Consider the following 27,600-nt stretch of genomic DNA (forward strand, 5'->3'; position numbering starts at 1 on the left):
CTACTAAATGGAAAAGTACCAGATTTAAGATGGATTTCATTATCAGGTGACATGGTCACATGTCACTATAAGACTCCTAGTCTCCATTCTTCCTGGGTTGGCCCACACATACACCTGAAGGCTTGCAGGTAAAGAAAGCATTTACAACCAATTGCCCTAGTCAATGGGAGCCATCAAGATTCTAAACCGCCATTAATCGCCCACACTTTGCATGATTACAATAGGACCTCAGAGATATAGTTCATATTTCTAGCTTCAGATACAAGAATGATACATGCATCGGAGGATCATATTCAGTACTTTATAACCTTCATTATGATACATTACAAGAGACCTTTTGCATAAAGCATATTCCAGTTACATCATATTCATAAGCATACTTCCATAAAGCATATGGAGTGCAACGTCACACCTGTCTTCCAGCAGTGGCCAATGCCAGGTTCCCCAGAAGGAATGAACAGAATAGGTACTTACTGAGTGTGTGTTTGTCTTGTTTTGTATTCTGAGAAATGGGTTTAGACTGTAACAACAGCAACACTGACAGCTGCAGCCCATCTCAACTCACTTCTCCTCATTTCCCCCAAAAGGACAGTAAATACAATTTTTCCTACTCTCTAAGAGACTGCCACATAGGGAAGGGAAAGGAAGGGAGGGTTCCTTTTAAAGACTTTCCAAAGCTAAGGGATCAAGGCTTAGTGTTAAAATGACAACCTTATTTAATACTTTATTTTGTAAATGCTAATTGTTTTCCTTCTTGTTCTGTATCCTTAATAAAAGGTTATTAAGATTTTGAATGGTGAGTTTGCCAGGGGACTAAGCAGGCTGAGGTCTGTGTACTTGGAACCCTGAACCATGTTTAAAACTATGAATAGTGTACAGGGACCCTTGAACCCAGGGAGTGGCATGCAGATAAGAAATGAGAAGCAGGGCTTCACTTCCGCACTGAGCTGCCTCTGACCCACGCAGAACCAGAGGACACATCTGGGAGGGGGCTGCAGATGGTGCTTCTTCCCACAGCCTGCAAGGTAAGTGACAGGCTTTTCCTGGGCTCTTTCCACCTCCCTCCCCCACGGAGGAGAGCTGGAGGCCTGAGATTGGGGTGGGGTGGGGGCAGAATCTCCCCAAAGTGCAGTTTTGGGGAGATTCTGGGGTGGGAGGCAGACTGAAAGTGAACGTGAGGGGCGGGGTGGGAGGAGGCAGTGCAGTCTGTGACGCTGCAGCAGGGCTTTTCCATTCTCTGCCAAGGAGTCCGAGATAGTTACATGAACTCAGTAAAGGACGTCAGAAAACAGGCTTAAGTCAGCCTCCTGAGGGCTCTTTGAAGGGGACAGGGGACCAGGACTACACCCAGCCCTGATGTACACACCTCGTATCCTTTGCAGATCAGCACAGCAGGGACTTGTCATACTTACTCATCACTGGGTTACAGGAGCCCAGGGAGCTGCATGGAGTGACACTTGGATAGATCTGACCATTGATTTAGAGCAAATGAAAGGGAATGACAGGGAACGGAAACATGTTCTATTTAGAATGGACCATTTAATATAAAGCATTCTCTAAACCACAGTTCTCCACTCAAATCCTGATGCAGTCAGAACCCACTTTGATTTAACAAAGTTATCTTGCCAGAAGGACACCTTATTTGCAAAGGTGGAACATTGGCCCCAGTAGGGACTGGTTGCCTCATTGCTCAAGCACTATGGAGCCTTTCCCCTGCAGGTTTCCAGTTCGATTCCTACCCAGCACAATTAGGATTAAAAGTTATTCCCATCTAATGGCTGTCTGGGCACCTGGAGATGAGTTTGGTGGGTCCAAATTCCAGCTCCCACATCACTGTGCTTAGCACTGGATTGTGAAATGTACCTGTGCCAGCTTTGATCAAACTAGCAGGCTAAAAACAGCAGTGTAGCTGCAGTGGCACAGGCTAGCTACCCAGGAACATATCTACGGACTCAGACAGGATGTACTCAGATGGCCAGCCCATGTTACCCCCCCAGCTCACTGGCTGCACTTCTGGTTTTAGTGCAGTAGCTCGCTCAGGGCTAGCACATGTAGTTCTACCCAAGCTGGACATTACACCTCCTGCTGCAGTGCAGATGTACCCTGTATCTTCCGATGTGTTTGTACAGTGCCCTGCACAATGGGGTCCCAATCGTGGGTAGGTCCTTTAACAAGAGCTCCTGCAGCAGCAGCTGAAAGCTAGTGCTGTATCCCGAATGGACTGTACGGGACCAGAATGCCCCCACTGGGGCGACCTCGCACGCAGGTCTGAGGTCACGCTGTTTGGAAAGTGCTATTTTGTTCCACAGAATGGCACCCTCCATGCGGTGTGACCTCGCATGTGTGTTGAGTGCAAGGACATGTTTTGTGGAGGATGCTATTGTGCGAGCAAAATGGCATCCTCCAGGCTGCAAAAGTGCCGGAATACCATTCTGGAGTATTCTGGCTCCATCACCCCGCGGCTGAAATGGCCCAATTGTGAGAGTTGCGTGCACTAGGTGTCACACCTGGTGGGGCTGGTGGGAGAAGGTCAGCAATTTGCAGACAGACCAAACCCCATGATGTCATCATTTTTTAATTTCATCATGTTTGAACTTTTGGTGTTAGCCATACCGCGGTTCGTAGAGCTTCGTAGAGCTTGCTGAGGTTTGTGAAGGCGAATCCCTGGATTGATGCTGAATGTTATTAATTCCGAGACAGGAACCCTTTATGGAGGGCATCAACTGTCTTCATAGATTTCTCCGAAGACCTAAAACACTAAGAACAAAACGTGAGACTGTCTTAGCTGTAGAGCGAAATGATCTCCCTGCCTCTGTCTGACGAACATTTTCCTCTCCGTAAACTTTCCAGAGAGAAAACGGCGCAGAGGGAATAAAATGGCTTCCAAACAAAGGTCTGCGGCAACCGAAGGTGAGTGTGACTGATGGGCATATCTCACTATTAATCAAGAATTAAAGGAAAGTAATATAATTAATATCAATCAACATGGATTTATGCAAAATAGTTCCTGTCAACGTAGCTTGATATTTTTTTGATGAGTTTGGTTGATAAGGGTAATAGTGGTGATGTAATATAATTAAGGCTTCTGTAAGACATTTGACTTTCTACCTCATGATATTTTGATGAAAAAACTAGAAAGATATAAAATTAACGTGGTGCACAGTAAGTGGCTTAAAAGCTGGCTAACTGATAGGTCTCAACATGTGATTGTAAGTGTGGAATCATCGAGCTGCTGTGTTTTTAATGTGGTCCCGCAAGGATCAGTTCTCAGCCCTATGCTCACTGACAGTTTACCAATGACCTGGAAGAAAATATAAAATCATCATTGCCAAAGTTTGCAAATGACACACAAATTGGGGGGTGGTAAATAATGAAAAGGACAGGTCACTGACACAGAGCATGGTAAGCTTGGCGCAAGCAAACAATATGCATTTTAACATGGCTAAATGTATATATATTGGAACAAAGAGTGTAGGCTGTACTTACAGAATGAGGGACTAAGCCCTGGGGAAGCAGTCACTCTGAAAAAGATTTGGGGGCACCTGATGGGTAATCAGTGGAACATGAGGTCCCAGTGGGATGGTGTGATAAAAAGGGCAATTGTGATCCTTAGATGCATAAACAGGAGAATCCTGAATAGGAGTAGAGAGGTTATTTTATCTCTATATTTGGCACTGTTATGACCAGTACTGGACTCCTGTGTCCAGCTCTGGTGTCCACAATTCAGGAAGGATGTTGATAAATTTGAGAGGATTCAGAGAAGAGTCATAAGAATGATCAAAGGATTAGAAAACAGGTCTGATAGTGATAGACTCAAAGAGCTCAATCTATTTAGTTTAACAAAGAGAAGGTGAAGGGGTGACAATCACAGTCTATAAGTATCTACACGGGGAACAGATATTTAATAATGGGCTCTTCAGTAAAACAGAGAAAGGTCTAACATGATCCAATGGCTGGAAGTTGAAGCTAGAAAAATTCAGAATGGAAATAAGGCGTACATTTTAACAGTGAGAGTCATTAACCACCATGTGCTGTGGTGGATTCTCCATCACTGACAGTTTGTAAATGAAGACTGGAGGTTTTTCTGCTCTAGGAATTATTTGGGGGAATTCTGTGGCCTGCATCGTACCGGAGGGCAGACTGGATTATCACAGTGGTCCCATTTGGCCTTGGAATCTGCGAATCATGAACAAAGCAGCACTGCTCCTACAATAGAGCTCAGCCCCACTGCCATAGCCCCTGCCCCATTCCTTACAGCGCTTCCTCCTAAAGGACTACACCTAAGGGTGCAGAATGCAGCAGCCCACCTCTTAGGTGATGCTCCTTGGTGGCAGCATGTTTTACTCGTGCTCTAATCTGCTCTGGCTACTGATTGGTTTGTGGGTTGAATAATATAAGGTGCTGGATTTGATGTGTGAACTCCTAGGTGGGGTTGGGACCTTGCTGCTTGAGTGACCCCCTTTCTTCTTGTACCAGATGGGCACAGCTGTGATAGGCAGAGGCGCCTGAGCTAGTCCCCCTTGGTTTTAAGGAGAGGGGGCTGGCAGCTGAGCACTTCCTGTGAGGGGCCCTCCGCTGGGGAACAGCTTTCCCACCAGCCTGAAATAGACCAGGTCTATTGACCTTCCAACCATGCTGCAAGAAACATCTGTTTCTGTGGGGTGTGGAAATCCAGGGGGCAGAAGGGAGTTTGGTGCTCAGTGGACAATCTCATGCTGTTTTCAGAATATCTGGTTGGGGCATGGATATTTTTAGTAAAAGTCATGGACAGGTCTCCGGCAATAAAGAAGAATTCACGGAAGCTCGTGACCTGTCCATGACTTTTATAAAAATATCCATGATAACATGGGAAGGGACTGGGTAGCTGTGGGGTGGCTGGGGAGCTCTGGGGCCCCCACCACCCATGGGGGCTCAGACCTCCAAGGTCCCCTTGCCCCCATGGCAGAGGGGAGCTTCAGGGTCCCCCTGCCCCTTCCCCAGCAGTGGGGAACTGTGGGAATTGCCTCCCCCACATTTGGGAGCTGTTGGGATCCCCCTGCCCGTTCCCCAGTGGTGGGGAGCTGCGGGAATCACCCTGCTGCCTCCACATTTGGGAGCTGTGGGATCCCCCTGCCCCATGGTGGCGGTGGGGAGCTGCTGGGATACCCCTGCCCCGCGGCGGGGAGCTTCCAGGATACTCCTGCTCCATGGCAGCAGCGGTGGGGAGCTGCAGGGATCCCCCGCCCACGGCGGTAGTGGGGAGCTGCCAGGATCCCCATGCCCTGCGGTGGGGAGTTGCCAAGGTCGTCTGCCTCGCGGCGGCAGCGGGAAGCTGCTGGAGTCTTCCTGGCCCCACGGCAGTGGCCGGGGAGCTGCAGGGGTCCTCCTGCCCCATGGCGGTGGCTGGGAGCTGCCAGGGTCCCCCTGCCGCTGCAGCTGGAGGGGAACTGTGGGGATCCCTCTGTCCCCCACAGTGGTTGGGAAATGCAGGGTACACCCCTGCCTGCAGTGGCGGGGAGCTGCAGGGTACCCCCCGCTGCCCAGGGCAGTTGGGAACTTGTGGGCACTGCTGCCTCAGGCGGCGGGGGTACCTCACAGCTCCCTTCCACTGCAGGAGGCAGCTCCCAGCCACCAGGGCTGAAGTCACAGAGGTCTTTGGAAGTCACAGATTCCATGACTTTTGCGACCTCCGTGACAAAATTGTAGCTGTATTTATGATCTGTATTACTGCTGCAGCTAGGAGCCCCAGTCATGGATCCCCAGTCCGTTGTGCTAGGTGCTGTACAAACTACAGCCTTAGCTACGAGCCACTTCTAAGTTTTTTTTATAATTGAATTGTCTAATCTGGGCAAAGGATGAGAGGAGAGTATCTGTGAGCTCCCCACAGCTCATGCTCCTGCCCAACTCCCTACTGCATCAACCACTGTGACCACAGCAGAGTGTGACTGACGGGCTCCTCTCATTATGGACCAAGCAGCACTCTGCCTGCAGTACAGTTAAGCTCTGGGATTAGAGATCACAGAACGGACACGAGTCCATGCCAGTCAGTAAGAGCCACGGTGTCTAAATGCTGGTCCTCTCCACAGGTGATGTTAAAGCCTTCAGCCAACACATGGATAATTATAGCCCTTGGGAGCTGAGGAGGCTGAGCGAGCACTTCCGCCCTGACATGGTCTATGTCATAGAGAACAACATTCCCATGGTGCTGCAGGAACTCATCCACGGACGCGTCATCACTGCACAGCAGGCCCAGGTACAGCACCCTGCATACAACAATGGACTCCCGGCTAAAGCTGCCATTCCCATTTCCCTAGAGAAACCTTGTCCGTGGATATCAGGGCAGATAGGGTTTGCGCACACCGAGTTGTCTTTTTCCAGGGCAGGAGAGTGTCTAGGGCTGCTGCTGGCCATACATGCCATGACATGCAGAGATAACAACAGGCTCCAGGAACTTCTGCTGGGGGACTAAGCATGCTCAGTAACACTGCTGAAGCCAGCTGCCCACACTCTGCTCCCTCTCTCCGCGTGGGCTGCACAGCAGGCTCCGATCGAACTGCCCAATAACCATAGACCTGTTAGAAGCGAAGGCAGCCGGCCAGGTTTATTGTCGACAAAGCACAGTATTAGTGCCCTATACTTGCTACAAGTACAAGTACGACATGTATGCCTGTGACAATGGACGCAGGTCAGTCAGTGGCAGGACTTTCCACTGCCCCCGAGGCCAGCCGAAGACACTCCCTCTGAGGCCTGGTCTACACTGTGTGTGTGGTTTCAGAGTAACAGCTGTGTTAGTTTGTATTCGCAAAAAGGAAAGGAGTATTTGTGGCACCTTACAGACTAACCAATTTATTTGAGCATAAGCTTTCGTGAGCTACAGCTCGCTTCATCGGATGCATACTGTGGAAAGTGTAGAAGATCTTTTTATACACACAAAGCATGAAAAAATACCTCCCCCCACCAGCAGGAGAGTGGGGTGGGGGGAGGTATTTTTTCATGCTTTGTGTGTATAAAAAGATCTTCTACAATTTCCACAGTATGCATCCGATGAAGCGAGCTGTAGCTCACGAAAGCTTATGCTCAAATAAATGGTTAGTCTCTAAGGTGCCACAAGTACTCCTTTTCTTACTGTGAGTGTGTGGATCTAAGTGACGCAACTTCAGCTATGTGAATAACATAGCTGAAGGCGACGTACTTAGATCTACTCAGCGCGGTGTCTTCACTGCGGTGAGTCGACTGCTGCTGCTCCCCCGTCGACTCCGCCTGCACTTCTCATGCCGGTGCAGTACAGGAGTCGACGGGAGAGTGCTCGGGGGTCGATTTATTGTGTCTAGACAACCTGGCGGGTAGTATAGGCATACCCTGAGATACCTCTTTATACACCCATACAAACAAGCTACATATAGCCCCTCTGATGAAGTTAGTTACTGCCCCCTAAGGTGGTTTGTTACCACCCATTACCTTGTACTTGTTGGTTTGATCAAAACATCTCTATCCATCACACTGAGGGCAGGGTGACCAGATGTCCCAATTTTACAGGGACAGTTCCGATTTTTGGAGCTTTTTCTTATATAGGCTCCCTATTACCCCCCACTCCCTGTCCCGATTTTTCACACTTGCTATCTGGTCACCCTAACTGGGGGTCAGTGTATCCTTGTATCATCTTTGGGGAGTGTGTTTGTCCCATACTTGGTATCGGGATGTTCTGGTACCATCCTTCCGGAATGTGTTTGCATGAGTGTCCTATGCCAAGCACTTCTCGGGGATGTGTGTGTTTTTGTTAAACCAGCCTTGGTCTTGCCACATTCTGTGAGCCTGCACGCAGACAGAGCCTGACTTCTGCGCACAGCCTGTCTCTTGCTCACTTTGCTTTATATTAGGAAGGCTTGACCGCTACTTTAGTTCAGGCCTCAGGCCCCATATTGGGCTCTGACACAAGGCTTTGTGTCTCAGGCTCCCTTTCAGCTACAGCAGGCATGGGTCGGCTCTGTCTCTGCATGCAAGAGTGTTTTCTGAAAGAGAAACAATCCATTCATTCCATTCCCTTAATTATAATTCCTGAGGAGGCCACTAGAGGGGTCTGTAAGAGTAGGACCCCCTACCCCACACCTCTCCTAGCAATGGAAATGCTTCAGTGTCCCAAATCTCGGTTGATTTGGGGAGTGAGAGCGGGGGGTGGTCTATCAGTGCCACATGCAGCCTTTACTCCATCACCAGGTCACTCTGCTATGGCAGAGCCTTTTGTTGCCCTTATAATCATGGACCAAGTGCCCAGATGGTCACTTTCAGGATGTAGCCCTTGGCCATAGGATGTTATGGGCCACTGATAAGGCCTCAAGTGGAGTACTGGGTCCAGTTCTGGGTACCACACATTGGGAAAGATGTGGACAAATTAGAGACAGTCCAGAGAAGAGTAACAAAATTAATTAAAGGTCTAGGAACCATGACCTACTCTGAAAGATTTTTTTAAAAGGGTTTGTTAGGTCTGGAGAAGAGAAGACTGAGGGGGGACATAACAACAGTCTTCAAGTATGTAAAAGCTTGCTGTAAAGAGGAGGGTGATAAACTGTTCTCTTTAACCACTGAGGATAGGACAAGAAGCAATGGGCTTAAATTGCAGCAAGGGCAGTTTACGTTGGACGTTAGGAAAAATTTCCGAATGGTCAGAGTGGTTAAGCACTGGAACAAATTACCTAGGGAGGTTGTGGAATCCTCATCATTGGAGGTGGTTAAGAACAGGTTAGACAAACACCTGTCAGGGATGGTTTGGATAATACTGAGCCCTGCGTCAGTGGTAGAGACTGGACTAGATGATCTATCTAGGTCAGAGGTGCCCGCGGGACCGTCCTGCCCAGCCCCTGAGCTCCTTGCCCAGGAGGCTTGCCCCTGGCCCCTCCCTCGCTGTTTCCCTTCCCACGCAGCTAAGCCGCCACGTGGGCAGCGGGGCTGTGAGCTCCTGCCACTCTGAGCGGCATGGTACAGGGGCAGCAGTGGGGGGGTTGGGTAGCAGGTCCTGAGGGGCAGTCAGGGCACAGGGAGCAGGGGGCGGTTGGATGGGGTAGAGGTTCTGGGGAGATCAGGGGTTGGGGAACAGGGGGGATTGGATAGAGTGTGGGAGTCCCGGGGGGCCTGTCAGGGGGTGGGGGTGTGGTTAGGTTGGGGAGTCAGGGTACAGGGAGCAGGGGGGGTTGGATAGGGGGTGTGATCCAGGGGGGCAGTTTGTGGCAGGGAGTCCCAGGAGGAGGCAGTCAGGGGACGGGAAATGGGAGGGGGAGAATAGGGGGCAGGGGCCAGGCTGTTTGTGGGGCACAGCCTTCCCTACCTGGCCCTCCATACAGTTGCACAACCTGATGTGGCCCTCAGGCCAAAAAGTTTGCCCACCCCTGATCTAGGTCCTTTTCTGTCCTCCATATCTATGATTCTATGTCACTCTTCTGATTACTATTATAGAAGCTCCCCCTCCCCTGCCCTGCCATTGCAGTCTGCTTCTGATTCTTCCGCCTCTTGTGTCCTTCTGTGTTTTAGGATTATAGTGGCTGGGAGAAGAACCATGACTCAACCAGCACCGCAGAGAAGCTAGTGGGTGATATTTTCGCTGTGAGCTATGCTGTGAGGCTGGGTCTCTGGGAGTGTCTGTTTGCTCTGCAGAGCAGGTGGGCTCACCCTAATCTCCATGGGATGCTGGATGAAATAATTCAGAATGGTAACGTAGCCATCGCACAGAGTGGGAAACAAGTCAACTGGGGGAATCCATGGGAACCTATGTTCTTCACTACAGGCTTTTCCTTGTCAAGCCCTCAGATCAAGGCTGTTTTCTGTGGGGTTCATTAATTAATCATAAGCTATGTCTTCACTGCATGCTAAGCACAGGGTAATTTAACCTGTGGTAGCCTAACTCACCATAGTGTGACCACACTACGATGCTGTCATGCCCTGCGCCTGCACTGGTGCCATAGCGGGCTGTGACACAGCTATATGGGCATGTATGCCAAGATCCGTATGTGATGGTTCTTGGGGTACCCAGTAATGTAAGTCACCCCTCTGCCTCCACCGTGAGGGTGTCTTGCTTGTACTTAACTGGGTGTCAGCTCCCTGACACCATGAGCCTATTACCACCTGAGCAACCTCCTCCAGGCTATGCCCCCTTACATTGCCTTCAGGCTAACACTAGGTGCACCCCAGTCCGTGAGCCCCTTTGAAGCGTCCCCCTGGAGTGTCCAGCCTGTCCTCCACTGAACACTCTCAGTGATACCAGGTCTGCTGTCCCCAAGAGAACAATATAAAGTATATCTCAGTTATGTCATATTCATATCATAAGCGTATTTTCATAAAGAATATGGAATGACACGTCACAGGAAGTAATTGGGCAGTGTGATTACTAAGTGCAGTATAAAGGGGTGTCTTCCTTACCTTCTTATATCTCCCAAAGTTTATTGTTTGTCACCAGAGTCATGACAACCCCCATAACTTATTCTTTGGTGAGCTGCCTCCCTGTTGACTTCATATGTAAATAGAGTTTCTATTGTCTTGGCTTACAATGTTTAATTTACATGTGGACAGGTAAATAAACATAGAATCATAGAATATCAGGGTTGGAAGGGACCCCAGAAGGTCATCTAGTCCAACCCCCTGCTCAAAGCAGGACCAATTCCCAGTTAAATCATCCCAGCCAGGGCTTTGTCAAGCCTGACCTTAAAAACCTCTAAGGAAGGAGATTCTACCACCTCCCTAGGTAACTCATTCCAGTGTTTCACCACCCTCTTAGTGAAAAAGTTTTTCCTAATATCCAATCTAAACCTCCCCCACTGCAACATCTTTGATCTGATAGAAAACCTATTTGTCAACTCTGCCTTGACACAGACTTTAGGAACATATTTTCAGTATACCTCGCAACTCATAGAATCATAGGACTAGAAGAGACCTTGAGAGATCTTCTAGTCCAGTCCCCTGCACTCAAGGCAGGACTAAGTATAATCTAGACCATCCCTGATGTGTACTTCTCTAACCTGATCTTAAAAATCTCCAGTGATGGAGATTCCACAACCTCCCTAGGTAATTTATTCCAGTGCTTAACCACCCTGACAGGAAGTTTTTCCTAATGTCCAACCTAAACCGCCCTTGCTGCAATTTAAGCCCATTGCTTCTTGACGTATCCTCAGAGGTTAAAGAGAATAATTTCTCTCTCTTCTCCTTGTAACAACCTTTTATGTACTTGAAAACTGTTATGTCCCCCCTCAGTCTTCTTTTCTCCAAACCCAATTTTTTCAATCTTCCCTCCTAGGTCATGTTTTCTAGACCTTTAATCATGTTTGTCACTCTTCTCTGGACTTTCTCCCATTTGTCCACATCCTTCCTAAAATGTGGCACCCAGAACTGGACACAGTTCTCCAGTTGAGGCCTAATCATCACAGAGTAGAGCAGTAGAATTACTCCTTGTGTCTTGCTTACAACACTCCTACTAATACAGCCTGGAACGATGTTCGCTTTTTTTGCAACAATGTTACACTTTTGACTCATATTAATCTTGTGATCTACTATGACCCCCCAGATCCCTTTCCGCAATACTCCTTCCTAGGCAGCCATTTCCCATTTTGTATGTGTGCAACTGATTGTTCCTTCCTAAGTGGAGTAGTTTGCATTCGTTCTTATTGAATTTCATTCTATTTACTTCAGACCATTTCTCCAGTTTGTCCAGATCATTTTGAATTTTAATCCTATCCTATCCAAAGCACTTGCAACCCCTCCCAGCATGGGTATCAGCTGCAAACTTTATAAGTGTACTCTCTAGGCTATTATCTAAATCACTGATGAAGGATATTGAACAGAACTGGACCCAGAACTGATCCCTGCAGGACCCCACTTGTCATGTCCTTCCAGCATGACTGTGAACCGCTAACTACTCTCTAGGAACGGTTTTCCAACCAGTTATGCACCCTCCCTATAGTAGCACTGTCATAAATATAAAGGGAAGGGTAAACACTTTTAAAATCCCTCCTGGCCAGAGGAAAAATCCTTTCACCTGTAAAGGGTTAAGAAGCTAGGATAACCTCGCTGGCACCTGACCAAAATGACCAATGAGGAGACAAGATACTTTCAAAAGCTGGGAGGAGGGAGAAGAACAAAAGGGTCTGTGTCTATCTGTGTGATGCTTTTGCCGGGGACAGAAGAGGAATGGAGTCTTAGAACTTAGTAAGTAATCTAGCTAGATATGCATTAGATTATGATTTCTTTAAATGGCTGAGAAATTAAGTTGTGCTGAATAGAATGAATATTCCTGTCTATGTGTCTTTTTGTAACTTAAGGTTTTGCCTAGAGGGATTCTCTAGGTTTTGAATCTAATTACCCTGTAAGGTATTTACCATCCTGATTTTACAGAAGTGATTCTTTTTTACTTTTTACTTCTTCTATTAAAATCCTTCTTTTCAGAAACTGAATGCTTATTCATTGTTCTTAAGATCCAAGGGGTTGGGTCTGTGGTCACCTATGCAAATTGGTGAGGATTGGTGGTAGAATCTCCTTCCTTAGAGGTTTTTAAGGTCAGGCTTGACAAAGCCCTGGCTGGGATGATTTAACTGGGAATTGGTCCTGCTTCGAGCAGGGGGTTGGACTAGATGACCTTCTGGGGTCCCTTCCAACCCTGATATTCTATGGTTCTATGATTCTATGATTTTTACCAAACCTTCCCTAGGAAGTGGGGTGTAAGGGTTGGGAGGATTTTGGGGGAAAAGACGTTTCCAAACAAGGCTTTCCTAATAAAAATAAACCCAGATATGGTTTGGTGGTGGCAGTGGAAGTCCAAGGGCAAAGGGTAAAATAGTTTGTACCTTGGGGAAGTTTTAACCTAAGCTGGTAAGAATAAGCTTAGGGGGTTTTCATGCAGGTCCCCACATCTGTACCCTAGAGTTTAGAGTGGGGAAGGAACCTTGACAAGCACCAACTAGGTTGTATTTCTCTAGTTTGTTTGTGGGGTCATGCAAGACCGTATCAAAAGCCTTAGTAATGTCAAAATATACCACATCCACCGCTTCCCCCCATCCACAAGGCTTGTTACTCCCTTCCTCCCTGAGCACTCCTTTCCTGGACATTTTCTACTTTCTGGGCTAATCCAGCCCATTTCCTGTCTATCAGTTATGCACAGCTTGCCCCCCAGGTTTAGTGTGGGGCGATTGAATTGGCGATCCAGTGATCAGAGTCCTGGTCTACCTGCTGCTGCCCAGCACTCCATCACAGGGGCACGGGAATGTGGGGAGCAGGAAGGAGATCGAAGGGGAAATACAGAGGAATGGGAGGTACAGAATAGAGCAGCCAGTAGCAGGGGAGGGCAACACAATGGTTCTTTGGGTCCAATGTCACTGAGACCTCATTAGCCTGCAGGTCCTGAGATCCAAAACATGGAGCCCCACAGGTGGAATTCAGAGTTGGACTGGATCTCTTGGAGCTGCTAACGTACAAGCATTGGGTACACTCTTCCATGCCAGCTAACCGCACAGTCTGTATCTTTCTCTCTGTTTAGGTCACAATCTGTTACTGGAAATTCTCCTGAATGAATCAGGACATGCCCTTGACCCAGAACTGAAAGGTACCATGAGGGAACTGAACTGCACTTAACTCTGCCAACACTGTGTCTCTTGTCAAGCCAAGAAGGGCTCGATCACAGGCCTGCCCTGCGGGCAATGTGGAGGCTGCTGGCCCCAGAGGGAGTGCTGAGAGGCGTTGTGCTTCAATGGGGCACAGTTCCTCTTGGAGTTCCGCAGCCTGTGGGGGAGCATGTCTTCTGCTTCCCCCATCCAAGGGATGCAGCATATACCCGTGTGTCCAACCAGCTCTGGTGTGCAGTATAGAGGAAGGACAGGACTATAGCCTTGCATCCTGCCTGCTCCACTGGGGGTTTGTATCCCAGGAAGCACTAGGAGGGAGCAAACCTGGTCACACTGTCTGAAGTGGCTCATGACTGTGAGTGCGCACCTCAGGGCAGACTGTCAGAAAACAGAGAAGAGACCCCACGCTGGTGGTGTGTTCTATGATTAGATTGCACCAAGCCAGTGACAAATATGAACTCTTGGATCACTATCTCAGTCTTACCATAGAGTCACAGACAGTCCCCTTAGACTCTCTAGTCTATCTTGCCACCCAGACAAACTGGACTTTGTGATAAAAGGTCACTTAAACCAGAAATCACACCACATCAGGTTACTGCCAGTCCTAAGAAACCAGTCACTTACCCCAGATCAATGGGTACTCTAGATCTTAGACCAAAGACAACATTGGTAGCCAATTCTATAGTAAACTAAAGCTTTATTAGCTAAGAAAAGGAAATGAGAATTATTGAGAGGTTAAAGCCAGTAAACTATGCACACAGGTGAGTCACAGTTTGTAATTCAAAATGGTGACAGTGATGTAATAAACTGCCAGTTTCCCGAAAGTCTTTTCTGGGTATCCAAATTGTCTCTGGGGATCTCTGCTTTGCCTCTGTCCCTCTGCTCAAGTGCAGGGATTCTGGTAAATTTCTGTTCCCTACTGGATTACATGAGCTGGACCAGGTAGTGCAGCGGTGCCCTGTCAGACTCAGGGCAAATTCCAGTAGAACTATTCATGATCAGGCCCAGCAGAGGAGAGAGGAGATGAAACAAGTGAGTCCAGAGCAACCATCCACCTAATTCCCTCACCATATTGTCTGATTAGAGTACAATTTAGAGGAGAAGTTTTTCTATCAAAACTTCCATTTACTAACCCTCAAAAAACAAACAGTGATGAGGTGAGGGAGAGGGGAAATAACCATATTTCTCCTTTTCAGCTTGTCAAGTAGAGCACAAAGCCAAACTCTGTGATCTCACAGGGATGATGAAGGAAAACAAGATGCCAGGGCGATCTGAAGGACAGATTTTCCCCATCTTTAACCGCTACGTGGAGCTCAAGGTCATCTCAGACCGTCACTTCAAGAAGCAGACACACCAGGAGCACGAAGCCCTAGCAGCAGCTGGGGAGCTGAATGAATATCGCCTCCAGAGAAGAATAAAGAGTGAGCTGGAGCGCATCACCCCTGACCGGCTCTTCCGCTGGTGCTTTCGAACCCACCATGTCCCCCTGTCTGTGATGGTGAGCGGAGTAGCTGGCGTAGGCAAGACAACCCTGGTGCAGAAATTCATCTTTGACTGGGCAACGGGGAAGCACTACCAGAAATTTGCCTTTGTTTTCTTCTTCAAGTTCCGGGACCTGAACACTATTACTGAGAAGAGGAGCCTAGAATCTCTGATCTGTCAAATATATCCACACCTCCAGGACAAGCTCCCAAGAGTCCTGGAAGACCCTGAGAAGTTGCTCTTCATCTTTGATGGCTTGGATGAGAGCAAAACTGATTTGAAATTAAGCAGAGGTGGATCCCAGGAGCTGTGTATGAACCTGGGGGATGTGAAGCCAGTTACTGTGATTGTCGCCAGCCTGCTGAATCAGACTCTGCTGAAGGGATGTTCTGTGCTGCTGACCAGCCGCCCCAGCAAGTTGACCAGTTTGGAGGCTGGAGTCTTCCATAGGGTGGCCAGTATCGTGGGCTTCCTCTCCAAGGAAAGGGAAAGATACTTTTCCATGTTCTTTGGAGACGAGCGAGCCTCTAGAAAAGCCTTTGCATATGTGAGGGACAGTCAGGTTCTGTACACGCTGTGCTACAACCCGTCTTACTGCTGGATCACCTGCACGGCCCTGAAACCCTGCTTCATGGCCACGGCAGGGAGACCACAGCCTGCACCCAAAACAGTGACCCAGCTCTTTGTCAGCTACATCACCCATATTATGGCCAATCACACCCAGGAGCGGCCTGAGCCTCAGAGGATGCGAGATATATTGGTAAATGTCGGACGGTTGGCTGAATATGGCCTCAGATATCGCACACTTGTCTTTCAGCCGCACTACTTAGAGGTTGCCAATGTGGAGTTTTCTCCCTTCCTCAGTGGCTTCTTGGTGGAGAACCCTCAAACTGATGACTCTGCCCAGGTGACCTACTCCTTTCTTCACCTCACTATCCAGGAGTTCTTTGCTGCCCTCGTGCAGTATCTCGATTACAAAGAGGACAAGTTCAGAGACACAATGGATAAAGCCAGGTCCTGTAAGGAAGGTGATTATGAGATCTTCTCTCGCTTCCTGGTTGGCCTCTCCCATCCTGCAACCAAGATGCCCCTGGAGAAATATGTGGGGAAGTTCTCTGCAGAGGCAACTCGCAAGGTTATTGAGTGCCTCAGTGAGATGAACTATGAAGAGCTGCAAAGCAGAGAAGATCCTGAAGGGAAGAGAAGGCTGATGAATTTATTGCATTTGCTGTTTGAATCCCGGAATAGCCAACTTGTGCCTGATGTGTTGGGCAAAGATGCCCACATGGACTTCTCAGAGTTATACCTCATGCCAGTGGATTGCACAGTCCTTGCTTATGTTCTGAGTTGCTGTGAAGAAATACAATGCCTAACCCTAGATTCCTGCTTCATCCAGAACGAGGGCCTGGAGCGACTCAGACCGGAGATGCACAAAGTCAGAGAACTGAGGTAGGAAAAGAGGTTGTATATAAAGTTGAAAATATCAGAGACTTGACATGTCAGTGGCCTCAGCAGTGCTGTCAGGCAGACAACAGTGTTACTGATACAGAGGTTACACCATTCGGTAACATACCACCAAACCCATCCTATCATTATGAATATGTATACGGGGCTAATTAAGATTACACAGACAACCTTAAATACTGGCATGTCAGTGTTCCCTCCCCACTCTGAGCTCTAGGGTACAGATGTGGGGATCTGCATGAAAGACCCCGTAAGCTTATTTCTACCAGCTTAGGTTAAAAACTTCCCCAAGGCACAAATACCTCCTTGTCCTTGGAATGGAATCGCTGTCACCACCAAGTGAGTTAGACAAAGATTTAGGAAAAGGACCACTTGGAGTTCCTGTTTCCCCAAAATATCCCCCCAAGCCCCTTCACCCCCTTTCCTGGGGAGGCTTGAGAGTAAACAAGGTGAGCATAGACCAGACCCTTGGGTTTTTAGTACCCTAAAAACCCCAATCAGGTTCTTAAAAACAGAACTTTTATTATAAAGAAAAAAAAGTAAAAGAAACACCTCTGTAAAATCAGGATGGAAGATAATTTTACAGGGTAATAAGATTTAAAACAGAGGATTCCTCTCTAGGCAAAACTTTAAAGTTACCAAAAACAGGAATAAACCTCCCTCTTAGCATAGAGAAAATTTACAAGCTAAAACAAGATATACTCAAATGCATTTCCTTGCTATTACTGACTATTTCTGTAATTTTAGATGCATCATTCAGTTGGAGCTGGATTACTTGGTCTGTCTCTTTTTGTGTCTCCAGAGAGAACACACAAACACAAAACAAAAGCCTTCCCCCACAGATTTCAAAGTATCTTCTCCCCTTATTGGTCCTTTTGGTCAGGTGCTAACCAGGTTATCTGAGTTTCTTAACCCTTTACAGGTAAAGGAGGGACTTTATGCTACCCTTAGCTGTATGTTTATGACATGGCATTTCCTAAATTTTGAGTGCTTCACTTTGCAACCTTAATAATGTTCTTTTAACTTAGACCTGTGTTTTGTGTGTGTGTAATTTCCTAGGTTTTAGAAAAAGCAAACAAACAACCCCCCCCCCCCAGAAATCCCATCGTGTTGCCTCTTATTGACAGCCACATAGGCTATTAGCAGGGTCTAGATCCATTGCACAGACCTCTACCACTTGACCTAACTGAGTAACTGGTAACAGTAGTAGGTTGTCACCCACTGTGTTGTCTCTAAGGATGACACCCCTTGCCACTGGATTTTACAGCTATTTGCTGACAGCGAGGAATGGTTAGACTCAGGAATCTTGGGGTCCATTCCAGACTTTGGAGGGGAGTGTGCTCTAGTGGGCACAGACTCTTCTGCTGTTTTCCTCCATCCTATCACAGTCAGGCCAGGTCTCTTCTCTACCTGTGGTCCTTGTTCCAGTTCCATTCTCCTTGTCTACCCAGTCCCAGTCTCCACTACTCAGGCTTCACCTCCCAGTCTCAGTCACCTTGCCCAGCCAGTCCTAGTCAATCCCTCCAGGCTTGCTGTCCAAGTCCCACACTCCCCCACAATCCCAGTCTCTCCCTTTCCCTAAGCCCAGTCCCAGTCTCCTTGCCCAGCCAGTCCCAGTTCCCGATGCCCGGCTCCTTGTCTGAGCTGTCTCTCCCCTCTGCCGACACTGGTTTCCAGTTCCAGTTTCCATCTATGGGCTCCTCATTCAAACTCAGTTACTGCCCTGCCCCAGGCGTCCCCAGCTCCTTATCCAGTTTCTTTGCCCAGCAATCAGTCTCAATCTACCCTATCCGCCACCAGCTCCCAGACTCCTTGCTCAGCCAGTCCCAGTCTCCCCTCAACTCCCAGTCCCAGTCTCACCATACTCCTTGTCCCAGGCTACTCCTTTCCTTCATCCTGGTCTGGCTTTTGTCTTTTCTGCATTCAAATCAGGCATCCTCCTCCTCTGTGCAGCCTGGGCCCCAGCAGAAGAGATAATGGGGACATTGATGGGCTGGTTCCTTGCTCCGAGTTCTGGGTTTTGGTTTCACCCCAGCCCAGAGCAGCTGAAAGCATGTTCAGTTTAGCTCTGTGGGGATGGTGCATGAGCAGTCTGGGCAGCACTAGGAGTGGAAAGAGGCTGGAGCCTGCTCAGCGAGGATGGGATCTTGGGACCTTTTAGCTGTTAAGCTCTACCAGTCCCTGCTGAGCATGTGCAAATTGTAATTTTTCATTTGTAACAGAGTTGGAGATGGATTCCAGAAGTCCTGCTTGTCAGTTTTGTGCCTTATCCACAGGTCCATGCTGTCTTAGTAAACAGTACTCCTCCAAGGGACTGAAAGGGAAGCTCAGCCCAGGATTTCAGCTTTGAAGCTAACACAATGTGTCTGAGTCCAAGCCTGTAATTCTCTCTATTCATTTCCCCCCCAGCCTCTCAGACAACGATTTGAAGGATGATTCAATGAAGAATATTTGCTCTGTACTAAAGCATCCAAACTGTAGGCTAGAAGACCTGAGGTAACGTCATGCTTGTTTTCTGTCTGTGTCCTCAGAGTAATTCAGTGTTTTTGATTTCCAAATAAGTGATATGCCTGCAGTTGTACTGTCTTGTTCTGGGGTCTTGTCCTATCTTCAAAAAGCTAAGTGGCATTGGACCCGATGAGTGACTCACCAGGCAAAGCTGGCATGCTGCGTGAAGTGGGGATGATCACGTACTATGTGGCCTGGCACTCTTCCCTTTCAGTCACTGCTCAACCAATATCCCAGCAAGGGCTTTGCTACGGAGACACAAAACTTAGGTCCCTCCTGGGTGCTTGTGACCATTAAAGTTCCCGTGGTGGCCTTCACAAGATTAGAAGCATCAAATCTCATGACCTGGTCAAATTCTAATTGGATTTGTTGAACTCTGTTTCCCTAAATGCCCTCCGCTGTTTCTGTTTGTTAGAAAAGTCTTCACTAATTGCTCTAGCCTGTAAGTGATATTGCTGTATGCTGCTACGCAGCTTCTGGTCCCCACTGCAGAGGTGACGGCTTTTCAGTACGGGGTGAAATGATTCCTGTAAATAATACTATACTGTGTTAATTCTGAATGTCCAAATTAGGGAATAGCTAAGATAGAAACTACTCTTGGCTTATAAAATATTGAGGGTCATCTCACTGGTCATTGGAGAAGCATAATTATTCATAGATTTGCAACAACATACTGGATTTTCCCTGTACCCTCAAAACTGGTTGAATACATTTCTATATGAAAGGAATGCAGCTGAGATAATGGCTCAGAATTTTAGTAAAGCATTTGATACAGTGTATCTCAACATCTCATTTGAAAAATTAATTTATATTGGTTTGGATATGTCAGTATATAGCATGAAAGTGGGCGGAAGGGTAATGATAAACGGCCGATCATAATGTTGTGAGGAGGCACTTTGTGGCTTACTCTGTGGACTGGAGTTAGGGCCCATTTTATTTAGTATTTTAATAAATTGCTTGGAACAGGGAGTAAAGACCATGTTAATTACATTCAGAGATCACAGTAAATTGGGAGGAGTTGCAAACAGCATTGAGAACAGAAACGATACAAAGGGCTTGTCTACACAAACTAACTGGAAAAACTGAATCAGTTTTAATAGCTACTAAAGTCAGACACTCTTAAATCACCCATAGCTTGGATCTGAGAGTTTTAAAAGAGCAGGCTGAGCAGATCACTGGACTGTGAATGTTGAGTTTCAGTACATCCTGGAACACTAGGGAAGTTCCAAAGGACTAGAAGAAAGCTAACGTTGTGCCAATTTTTAAAAAGAGGGATGACTCAGATAATTATAGGTTTGTCAGCCTAACTTTGTTTCTGGGCAAAATAATGGAATGGCTGATGGGGCAGAGAAGAGCCATGAGAATGCTTAAAGGATTGGAAAAGAAATCCATGGAGCTCAATCTGTTAGTTTAACAAAGAGAAGGTTAAGGGATGACTGATCACTATCTATAAGTACCTGCACAGAAAACAAGGTAAGTGAGGTAGTATCTTTTATTAGATCAACTTCTGTTGATGGAAGGCACAAGCTTTAGAGCTTCACAGAGCTCTTCTTCTGGTCTAGGGAAGGAAGTAGAGTGTCTGAGCTAAATACAAGTTGGGACAGATTGTTAAGCAGAAGGGGTAATGCAGTCCCTTCTGGCCTTAAAATATATGAATATATGAATTCACATTAAATTATTTCAAAGCAAATGTGTGTGTGGATACTCTTATCTCAGAATAAAAAAAAAGTGTCCTATTTCAGTTTAGCCAAAGGCTTTTAGAAAACAAAGTAAGTTAAATCAAAATAGGATAATTTTATTTGGAAATATCAGTGTTCACACAGACTTGTACCAAAATAACAAAGGATGTGAATTAAAATGTGAATTATTTCAGTGCAAATCCGTTTGTAGTCAAGCCCAAAGGGGCCTAGAGAGATTAAAACCATGGGCAGGAAACAAGTTCAGGTTCAACTTGTACAAACAAAGCTAACACATCCAAGGATAAATCATTCAAAATACATATACCCGATAGGAAGGAGAAACCTAGCAAGCAGGAACAGTTGAAAAAGACTTTGCAGCCAGTATGGCCAAGACACTGGAGAATAGATGTTTGGGAACAATCCTACTCTAGCATCCTGGGCATGGACCAGATGCCCCATGTCTAACACTGGATCATAATTCAACGTTTCTCTTCCTGAGACTGCCTTTTATTGCACTGTATTGATCCCTCTGCTAGAGTCCCAAAGACAGAATCATATCCCAACATGCAGCCAGCTTGGCTCTCAAAAACACTGTGGAGTACTGGAGCGTCAAACATGTAGTAAGTGAAAAGCTAACGTAACCTTTTCCTGTTTCTTCCTCATTCTGCTCCTATGGCTTCCATCCTTTCTCTGCATTGTGGCTCTTGCATTCCACCCTCATGTGGTTTTTGTTCATTCTGATTTGTCTGCTCCTTCACATCTGGGTGATTCATGGGGCCTCTCTCCTATTCTTTCTTTCATTCATTGTCCACGACTCCTTTCACCCACCCTCCTGCCCCACTGTCTATTATTCTGGGTACTTTCTCTTTTTGATTTGTCCTCTTGTTTCTTCTACTGTTTTATTTTCACTCCATTTCCTGACTTGTCATTGTCTTGTTCCTCATCTCCTCTTTATCTTTTCCTCCTTCTCCCTTTCACTCTCTCTCTCTTTTCCTCTCTGCTCTCTAGCCTAGGGCAGAACATGTTCACAGAAGCAAGCTGTACAGCCCTGGCCTCTGCCCTCAAGGAGAACCAGACCCTCTTCAGTCTTGATCTGACCAGAAACAAAATGCGGAACACTGGCCTTTCCACCCTGTTAGAGGTGCTTGAGACCCCACAATGCAAGATTCAGAAATTAGTGTAAGTATCAACCTGATGGTGACACTTCTGCCTGAGGGCACTAATGGCTTCTAGAGCATCAGCTTTTTGGTTAAAATGTCCCCCCCCGCCAAATTTCTGTGGAAAGTGTACACTTTTTTGCAAAATTTTTTCATAAAACCCAAATTTTTTACTGAAAAACAGTTTTGACCAGCCCTGGTTGTACGCTGAGCAGAATGAAACCCTGATCAACATTTCTAGGTGTTCTCATAATATGAATATCAATAACAATATAGGGAAGATGGTGAGGAGATGCTCAGATGGGCACAAGCGATTAGATATGAACTGTCAATGTAGCCCATTTCTCTAACGGATTTGTCCAATGCTCTGACGCAGCCTCCAGGAAAATGGTTTATCAGATGACTCCTGTGGGAGACTCTGCTCTGCTCTCTCCAAAAACTCCACCCTCCGGCATCTGAACCTGAGTGCAAATGTTTACACTGATGGGTGCGCAGAAGACATGCATCTCCTTATCCTGACCAGCCCCAGCCTCACCGACATCAGGTAAAGTGGTGAGCTGGAGCCGGTTCGCACCAGTGCACGCGAACGGGTTGTTAAATTTTGAAGCAGTTTTAGAACCGGTTGTTAACCCTCTTCCCTGCAGGGGGCGCTGAGGCTTTGATGGGCTCCGGCCAGGAAGTGATGTAATTCCTCCTCTGGCCACCGGGGGCGCTGCACTGCGGGAGCCATGTGGGCTGCTGCCTGGCCCTGGGCACGAGCCCTGTTGCTGCTGCTCCCCCGACCCCTGGCCCTGGGGCTCCCGATGCTGCCTGGTGGGTCCCCGGCTGCTCTGCTGGGCCTGGGCTGTGTCCTGCTGCTCTCCCCGTGAGCACCCACCACCCTGCCCACAGCCAGCCCCTGCCCTGCCTGCAGCCAGCCCTGCCCTCCCTGCCCGCAGCCAGCCCCCCGCCGCACCCCCTGCCCTGCCCGCAGCCAGCCCCCCGCCGCACCCCCTGCCGCACTCCCTGCCCTGTATTCAGCCAATCCCTGCCACACCCCCTCCCTGCCCTGCCCGCAGCCAGCCCCTGTCTCCAGCCCCAGCCACACCTCCTGCCCTGCCCACAGCCAGCCCGTCTCCAGCCACCCCCGCACCCTCTGCCTGCAGCCAGCCCCTGCCACACCCCCTGCCCTGCCCGCAGCCAGCTCCTACCTCCAGCCAGCCCCTTTCCTGTCTCCAGCCAGCTCCACACCCCGTTGCCTCCAGCCAGCCCTGCACCCTCCTGTCTCCAGCCAGCTCCGGACCCCCTGCCCACAGCCAGCCCTGCCCCCCCTGCCTCCAGCTAGCCCTGCCCCACGCCCCTGTCTGCAGCTGGCCCCACGTCCACTGGTGCCCCGCAGTTCCCAGGGCAGTAACCCTGCACACCAGCCTCAATGAGGGGGGCAGGGAGCAGCTGGAACCCACACATGTGCACACCCTAGGGTAACCAGACAGCAAGTGTGAAAAATCAGGACAGGGGGTGGGAGGTAATAGGAGCCTATATAAGAAAAAGACCCTAAAATCGGGACATCTGGTCACCCTAGCACACCCCCAGGGAGTGGCAGGGACCCACACATGTGAAACGGAGCTCATTTCTAGTTCAGGCCCATCTTTTTAAAAAAAGAACTTTAGGCAGGGTTAACACACACCTGTATTTTCCCAGACAGGTCAGGCTTTTTGGTTCTTAAATTGCCGTCCGGGAGGAATTTTTAAATTTTAAAAATTCCTCCCGGGAAAATATGAACGTATGGTAACCCTGTTGGTACAAAAAATACATACTGGGGCACATCCCTTAAACCAGAACTTTGTATAGGGAACCGGTTGTTAAGATTTTGGCAGCTCATCACTACCTTCTACTGTCATAACTCCTGTTCCCTCCATACCCCTCTCCAGTGGATATATGAAAGAGAGTAATGGTTGTCAGTGGAATTCTTTGCTGATCAGAGAATGGTCTGGGAAGGAGATGTTCAGTGTTGCCCAACCCATCTGACTTGCTATTGGATTCCTGTGTGCATACTCATTTGATTGACAATACAGGAACTCTGTGGATATAAGGGAGAGATGAGCAGTAGTAATAGGAGTCTGGTGGTTGGGATTTAGAAAGTTTTTAGGCTGTCTTGGTGGCTCAGTGCAGGAGACCAATCATGTCAATGGCCAACCATAGCGAAGAATTTGGCTCGGATTTTGACTATATAATAGGGCCACATGAGCACCCCATTGAAGAGATCTCTTCTGCATCCACAAAGATTGATCAGAGGGACAAGAGTTGACCGCTTGACTACTCTAGTCTCTTCCTTTCAAGGCTCCTTTTCCCCCCAGCAAATGTATCTAGATTTTTATACCATGCCCACTGGTGTGGTTTCTTTTTAGCATCTTCCCCACCTTGCTTCCCTCCAATCCACTCACAACGCAGCAGCCAAAATCACCTTCCTTGCTTATGTTTTGGACCCTACCACTCCTGTATTCAGCTCTCTCCACTGACTCCTCTGACCTATAGCATCAAATCACTTTCAGATTATGATCCTCACTTTCAAGGCTCTATGGCCAACATCCCTGATCTTGTAGCTTATCAGATCCCACCTCATCCATTTCACTTCACCAGCAGTTGCAGCCCCACTGTTCTTTGGGTGCTTTCTTCCACTGTTGTGTTTATGCCTCCTTTCAGGCCATCTGCTATGATCTCTCCCAGTGTGCCATCTTCTTCTCATTTTAATCCCACTGCTTCTGCAAAGCCCACTGATATAAATCCACCTCAATATCAAGACAGCACTGCCTCCTTCTATCACAAATATTAAAAAGTTCTTTATGTCCGTTTGCTGGCTGTTTTTTTAAAAATGCAAAAGTCATTGGGATAGGGACTTAGTCTCTTTAATTTCTTGTACAGCTCCAAGCACCCTGTTAGGAGGAGAGGCGGAGGGAACTGGGGTTATTTAGTCTGCAGAAGAGAAGAGTGAGGGGGGATTTGATAGCAGCCTTCAACTACCTGAAGGGGGTTCCAAAGAGGTTGGAGCTCGGCTGTTCTCAGTGGTGGCAAATGGCAGAACAAGAAGCAATGGTTTCAAGTTGCAGTGGGGGAGGTCTAGGTTGGATATCAGAAAACACTATTTCACTAGGAGGGTGGTGAAACACTGGAATGGGTTACCTAGGGAGGTGGTGGAATCTCCATCCTTAGAGGTTTTTAAGGCCTGGCTTGACAAAGCCCTGGCTGGGATGATTTAGTTGGTGTTGGTGCTGCTTTGAGCAGAGGGTTGGACTAGATGACCCCCTGAGGTCTCTTCCAACCCTAATATTCTATGATTTAGTGCTTAACAAATAAAGATAATATTGAATGAGTCCTGCAGTAAGACACTAGCATCTGTCATGGAGTTGTTTTTGCAGAAAAATGTAAGGTGCGATAGAGAAGTTTACTGCAACCTCTCAGAAAGACAGAGAGCATAGAGTCCTATAAACAGACTGATCCTGGAAGACAGATATTCCAGGTCTCTGGTAACATGTCCAATTCCTATAGGAATAGGACAGGACTACTGGCCAAAGTTTGCCTTGTAACAGTACTAGAGTTATAACCATTTGGGTTGTGGGTTCCCAGACAATAACCCTGCGTGTTTTCCCGATTTGTTCCTAGATTGAGTTTGAACGACTTCTCTCCAGCAGTGGAAAGGCAGCTGAGGAGCCTTCAGAGAGAAGGTCTGAAGATTCATATTTAAAGGACTCTTTAATCTGACAGGTTTCAGAGTAACAGCCGTGTTAGTCTGTATTCGCAAAAAGAAAAGGAGGACTTGTGGCACCTTAGAGACTAACCAATTTATTTGAGCATAAGCTTTCGTGAGCTACAGCTCACTTCATCGGATGCTTCACGAAAGCTCATGCTCAAATAAATTGGTTAGTCTCTAAGGTGCCACAAGTCCTCCTTTTCTTTTAATCTGACAGTGCTGCTATGCTCTTCCATCCTGTGATAACAGCACTTGACTCTGGGAATTGCACCTCTCTGAATGCACTGCCTGGTTTAACCACCACTGGGATGATTTATTGTGGGAGTAAGACAGGGGGGGGAGGGGTGGCGGGGGGAAAATCTGATGCACATTCTGCTACATGTAAAACACCTGGAAATAACTTCCTGGAAACCCTGCCAGAACTTCCATCCCCAGCACTGGTGCAATGGGCTGCTCTTCGAATTCATTTCTTACTGCCATTAGTCAACCTGTTTGTTGGATTGAGATTCACTTACTCAGCAGATGGGTCTAACCAATCTTTATCACGGGAAAACATTCAGTAAGCAGTGATCATTTACAAGTGGGAAGCTCATCAGGATGATTCCATCGCAGTCACTTCCAGCGCTGGACAAAACACCTTCAACCTCCCTTTGTTACAGACTTATGACTTTTTGTATGCTTTTCTTAACTTATGCTTATGTATTAGTCTCATTTCCATGTTAACTCTCCTCCTCTGTCAGTACAGGGTTAGTATTAGTTCAAGATGGGGTTTTCTAGCTTTTTAGTTACTTTATCTTTTCTTTTTCTCACAAATATGAGTACTCTTCAATTTCTTACACGTACACAAACCAAACATGATTACACTGCAGTTTCTTCACATGTACAGTTTTACTTATGCATACATTGTGAAATATTATCAGAAAAGACTCTTAAAATTTAAAGCAGGCTTCAATCAGGTCTAAATATGCTGTCATTCCCAACATAGTTTATTTCTTTTTGAATTGATTCCAAACCCATTGTTGTCATGGAAACTTCAGATTTGTATTGTTGTGTGACATGGCAACTACAGCAAAAAGAATTGCCATAAACTGAGTGTGATGCTGTGTATAAAGAAAGGTGGCCATTTCTATCACCATTGTTACCAGTGTCACACAATTTCCATAAATCTTGTACAAAGTATGTAATGTAAGGGATCAGTAAGAAGAGTTATGAATTGCTAAGTATGATTATCCTGTTCATATGCATGTATAATATTTGTATCTGAAGTTATGAATATTGGCTATGCACTTGTATCTTAAATGTGTTGTATTTCTGGGTGACAGCCTCCAGATATAGATTTCCATCATCTCCAGCCAGGCCGTTGGAGAAACTCATCCCACTCAGACAGCTTTGCCTCTGGATGCCTCAGACAGTGAGGAGCCAATGGCCGCCCCCCGTGATTCAGCAAAACATATAGGGGCATGGGATATGCTCATGTGACCTTGGACTAGGCACAGGGGCTGTGGGCTTTGTTTGGGACAGTAACTTTCCATGCACATGGCAGAAGATATAAAAGGCACTTGAGACATCTTCATTTTGTCTCTTTCCTGCTCCAATTCTCTGGACTGTGGATTTACAATTAAAAAAAAACGTATTTTGAACTATGGACTGAGAATCTTCCAATCTTTTGGATGTTACCAGAGAGACTTTTGCAAGCCAGCTGTCTGTAACATCACTGCTACAATCCTGATCTAAGGACCTTGGAATCATTTATATGTATAAATCTATTAATCATTTTAACTCTGTTCTTTTCTTAATAAATGTTTAGTTAGTTTACTAAAGATTGGCTGACAGTGTGATATTTGGGTAAGATCTGAGGTACATATTGATCTGAAGGCAAGTGTCTGATCCTTTAGGATTAATAAGAACCACACATATGGTGAATTAGGTTTTCAATCACCCCTCACTATATTAGACCTCTTTGGATGGGAGCCAAGGGCTGGAGTGCCTAAAGGGGACTGTGTTTGGCT

At 47.1% G+C, this 27,600-nt stretch overlaps 1 protein-coding gene across 1 annotated transcript; it reads left to right on the forward strand.

Annotated features, from left to right (window-relative positions):
- The first annotated feature begins 2,393 nt into the window (after positions 1-2,393).
- On the forward strand, positions 2,394-25,662 carry LOC140902917 (NACHT, LRR and PYD domains-containing protein 12). Its single transcript, XM_073323502.2, has 10 exons — positions 2,394-2,478; positions 2,803-2,910; positions 6,066-6,232; positions 9,502-9,679; positions 13,490-13,555; positions 14,771-16,505; positions 18,930-19,016; positions 21,716-21,886; positions 22,241-22,408; positions 25,504-25,662. Exons 1-10 carry the CDS (start codon positions 2,394-2,396, stop codon positions 25,583-25,585), a joined length of 2,847 nt encoding a protein of 948 aa, XP_073179603.1. The 3' UTR covers positions 25,586-25,662.
- Positions 25,663-27,600: the final 1,938 nt, after the last annotated feature.

This window comes from Lepidochelys kempii, chromosome 24 (assembly GCF_965140285.1).
Source record: "Lepidochelys kempii isolate rLepKem1 chromosome 24, rLepKem1.hap1, whole genome shotgun sequence".
NCBI lineage: Eukaryota > Metazoa > Chordata > Testudines > Cheloniidae > Lepidochelys > Lepidochelys kempii.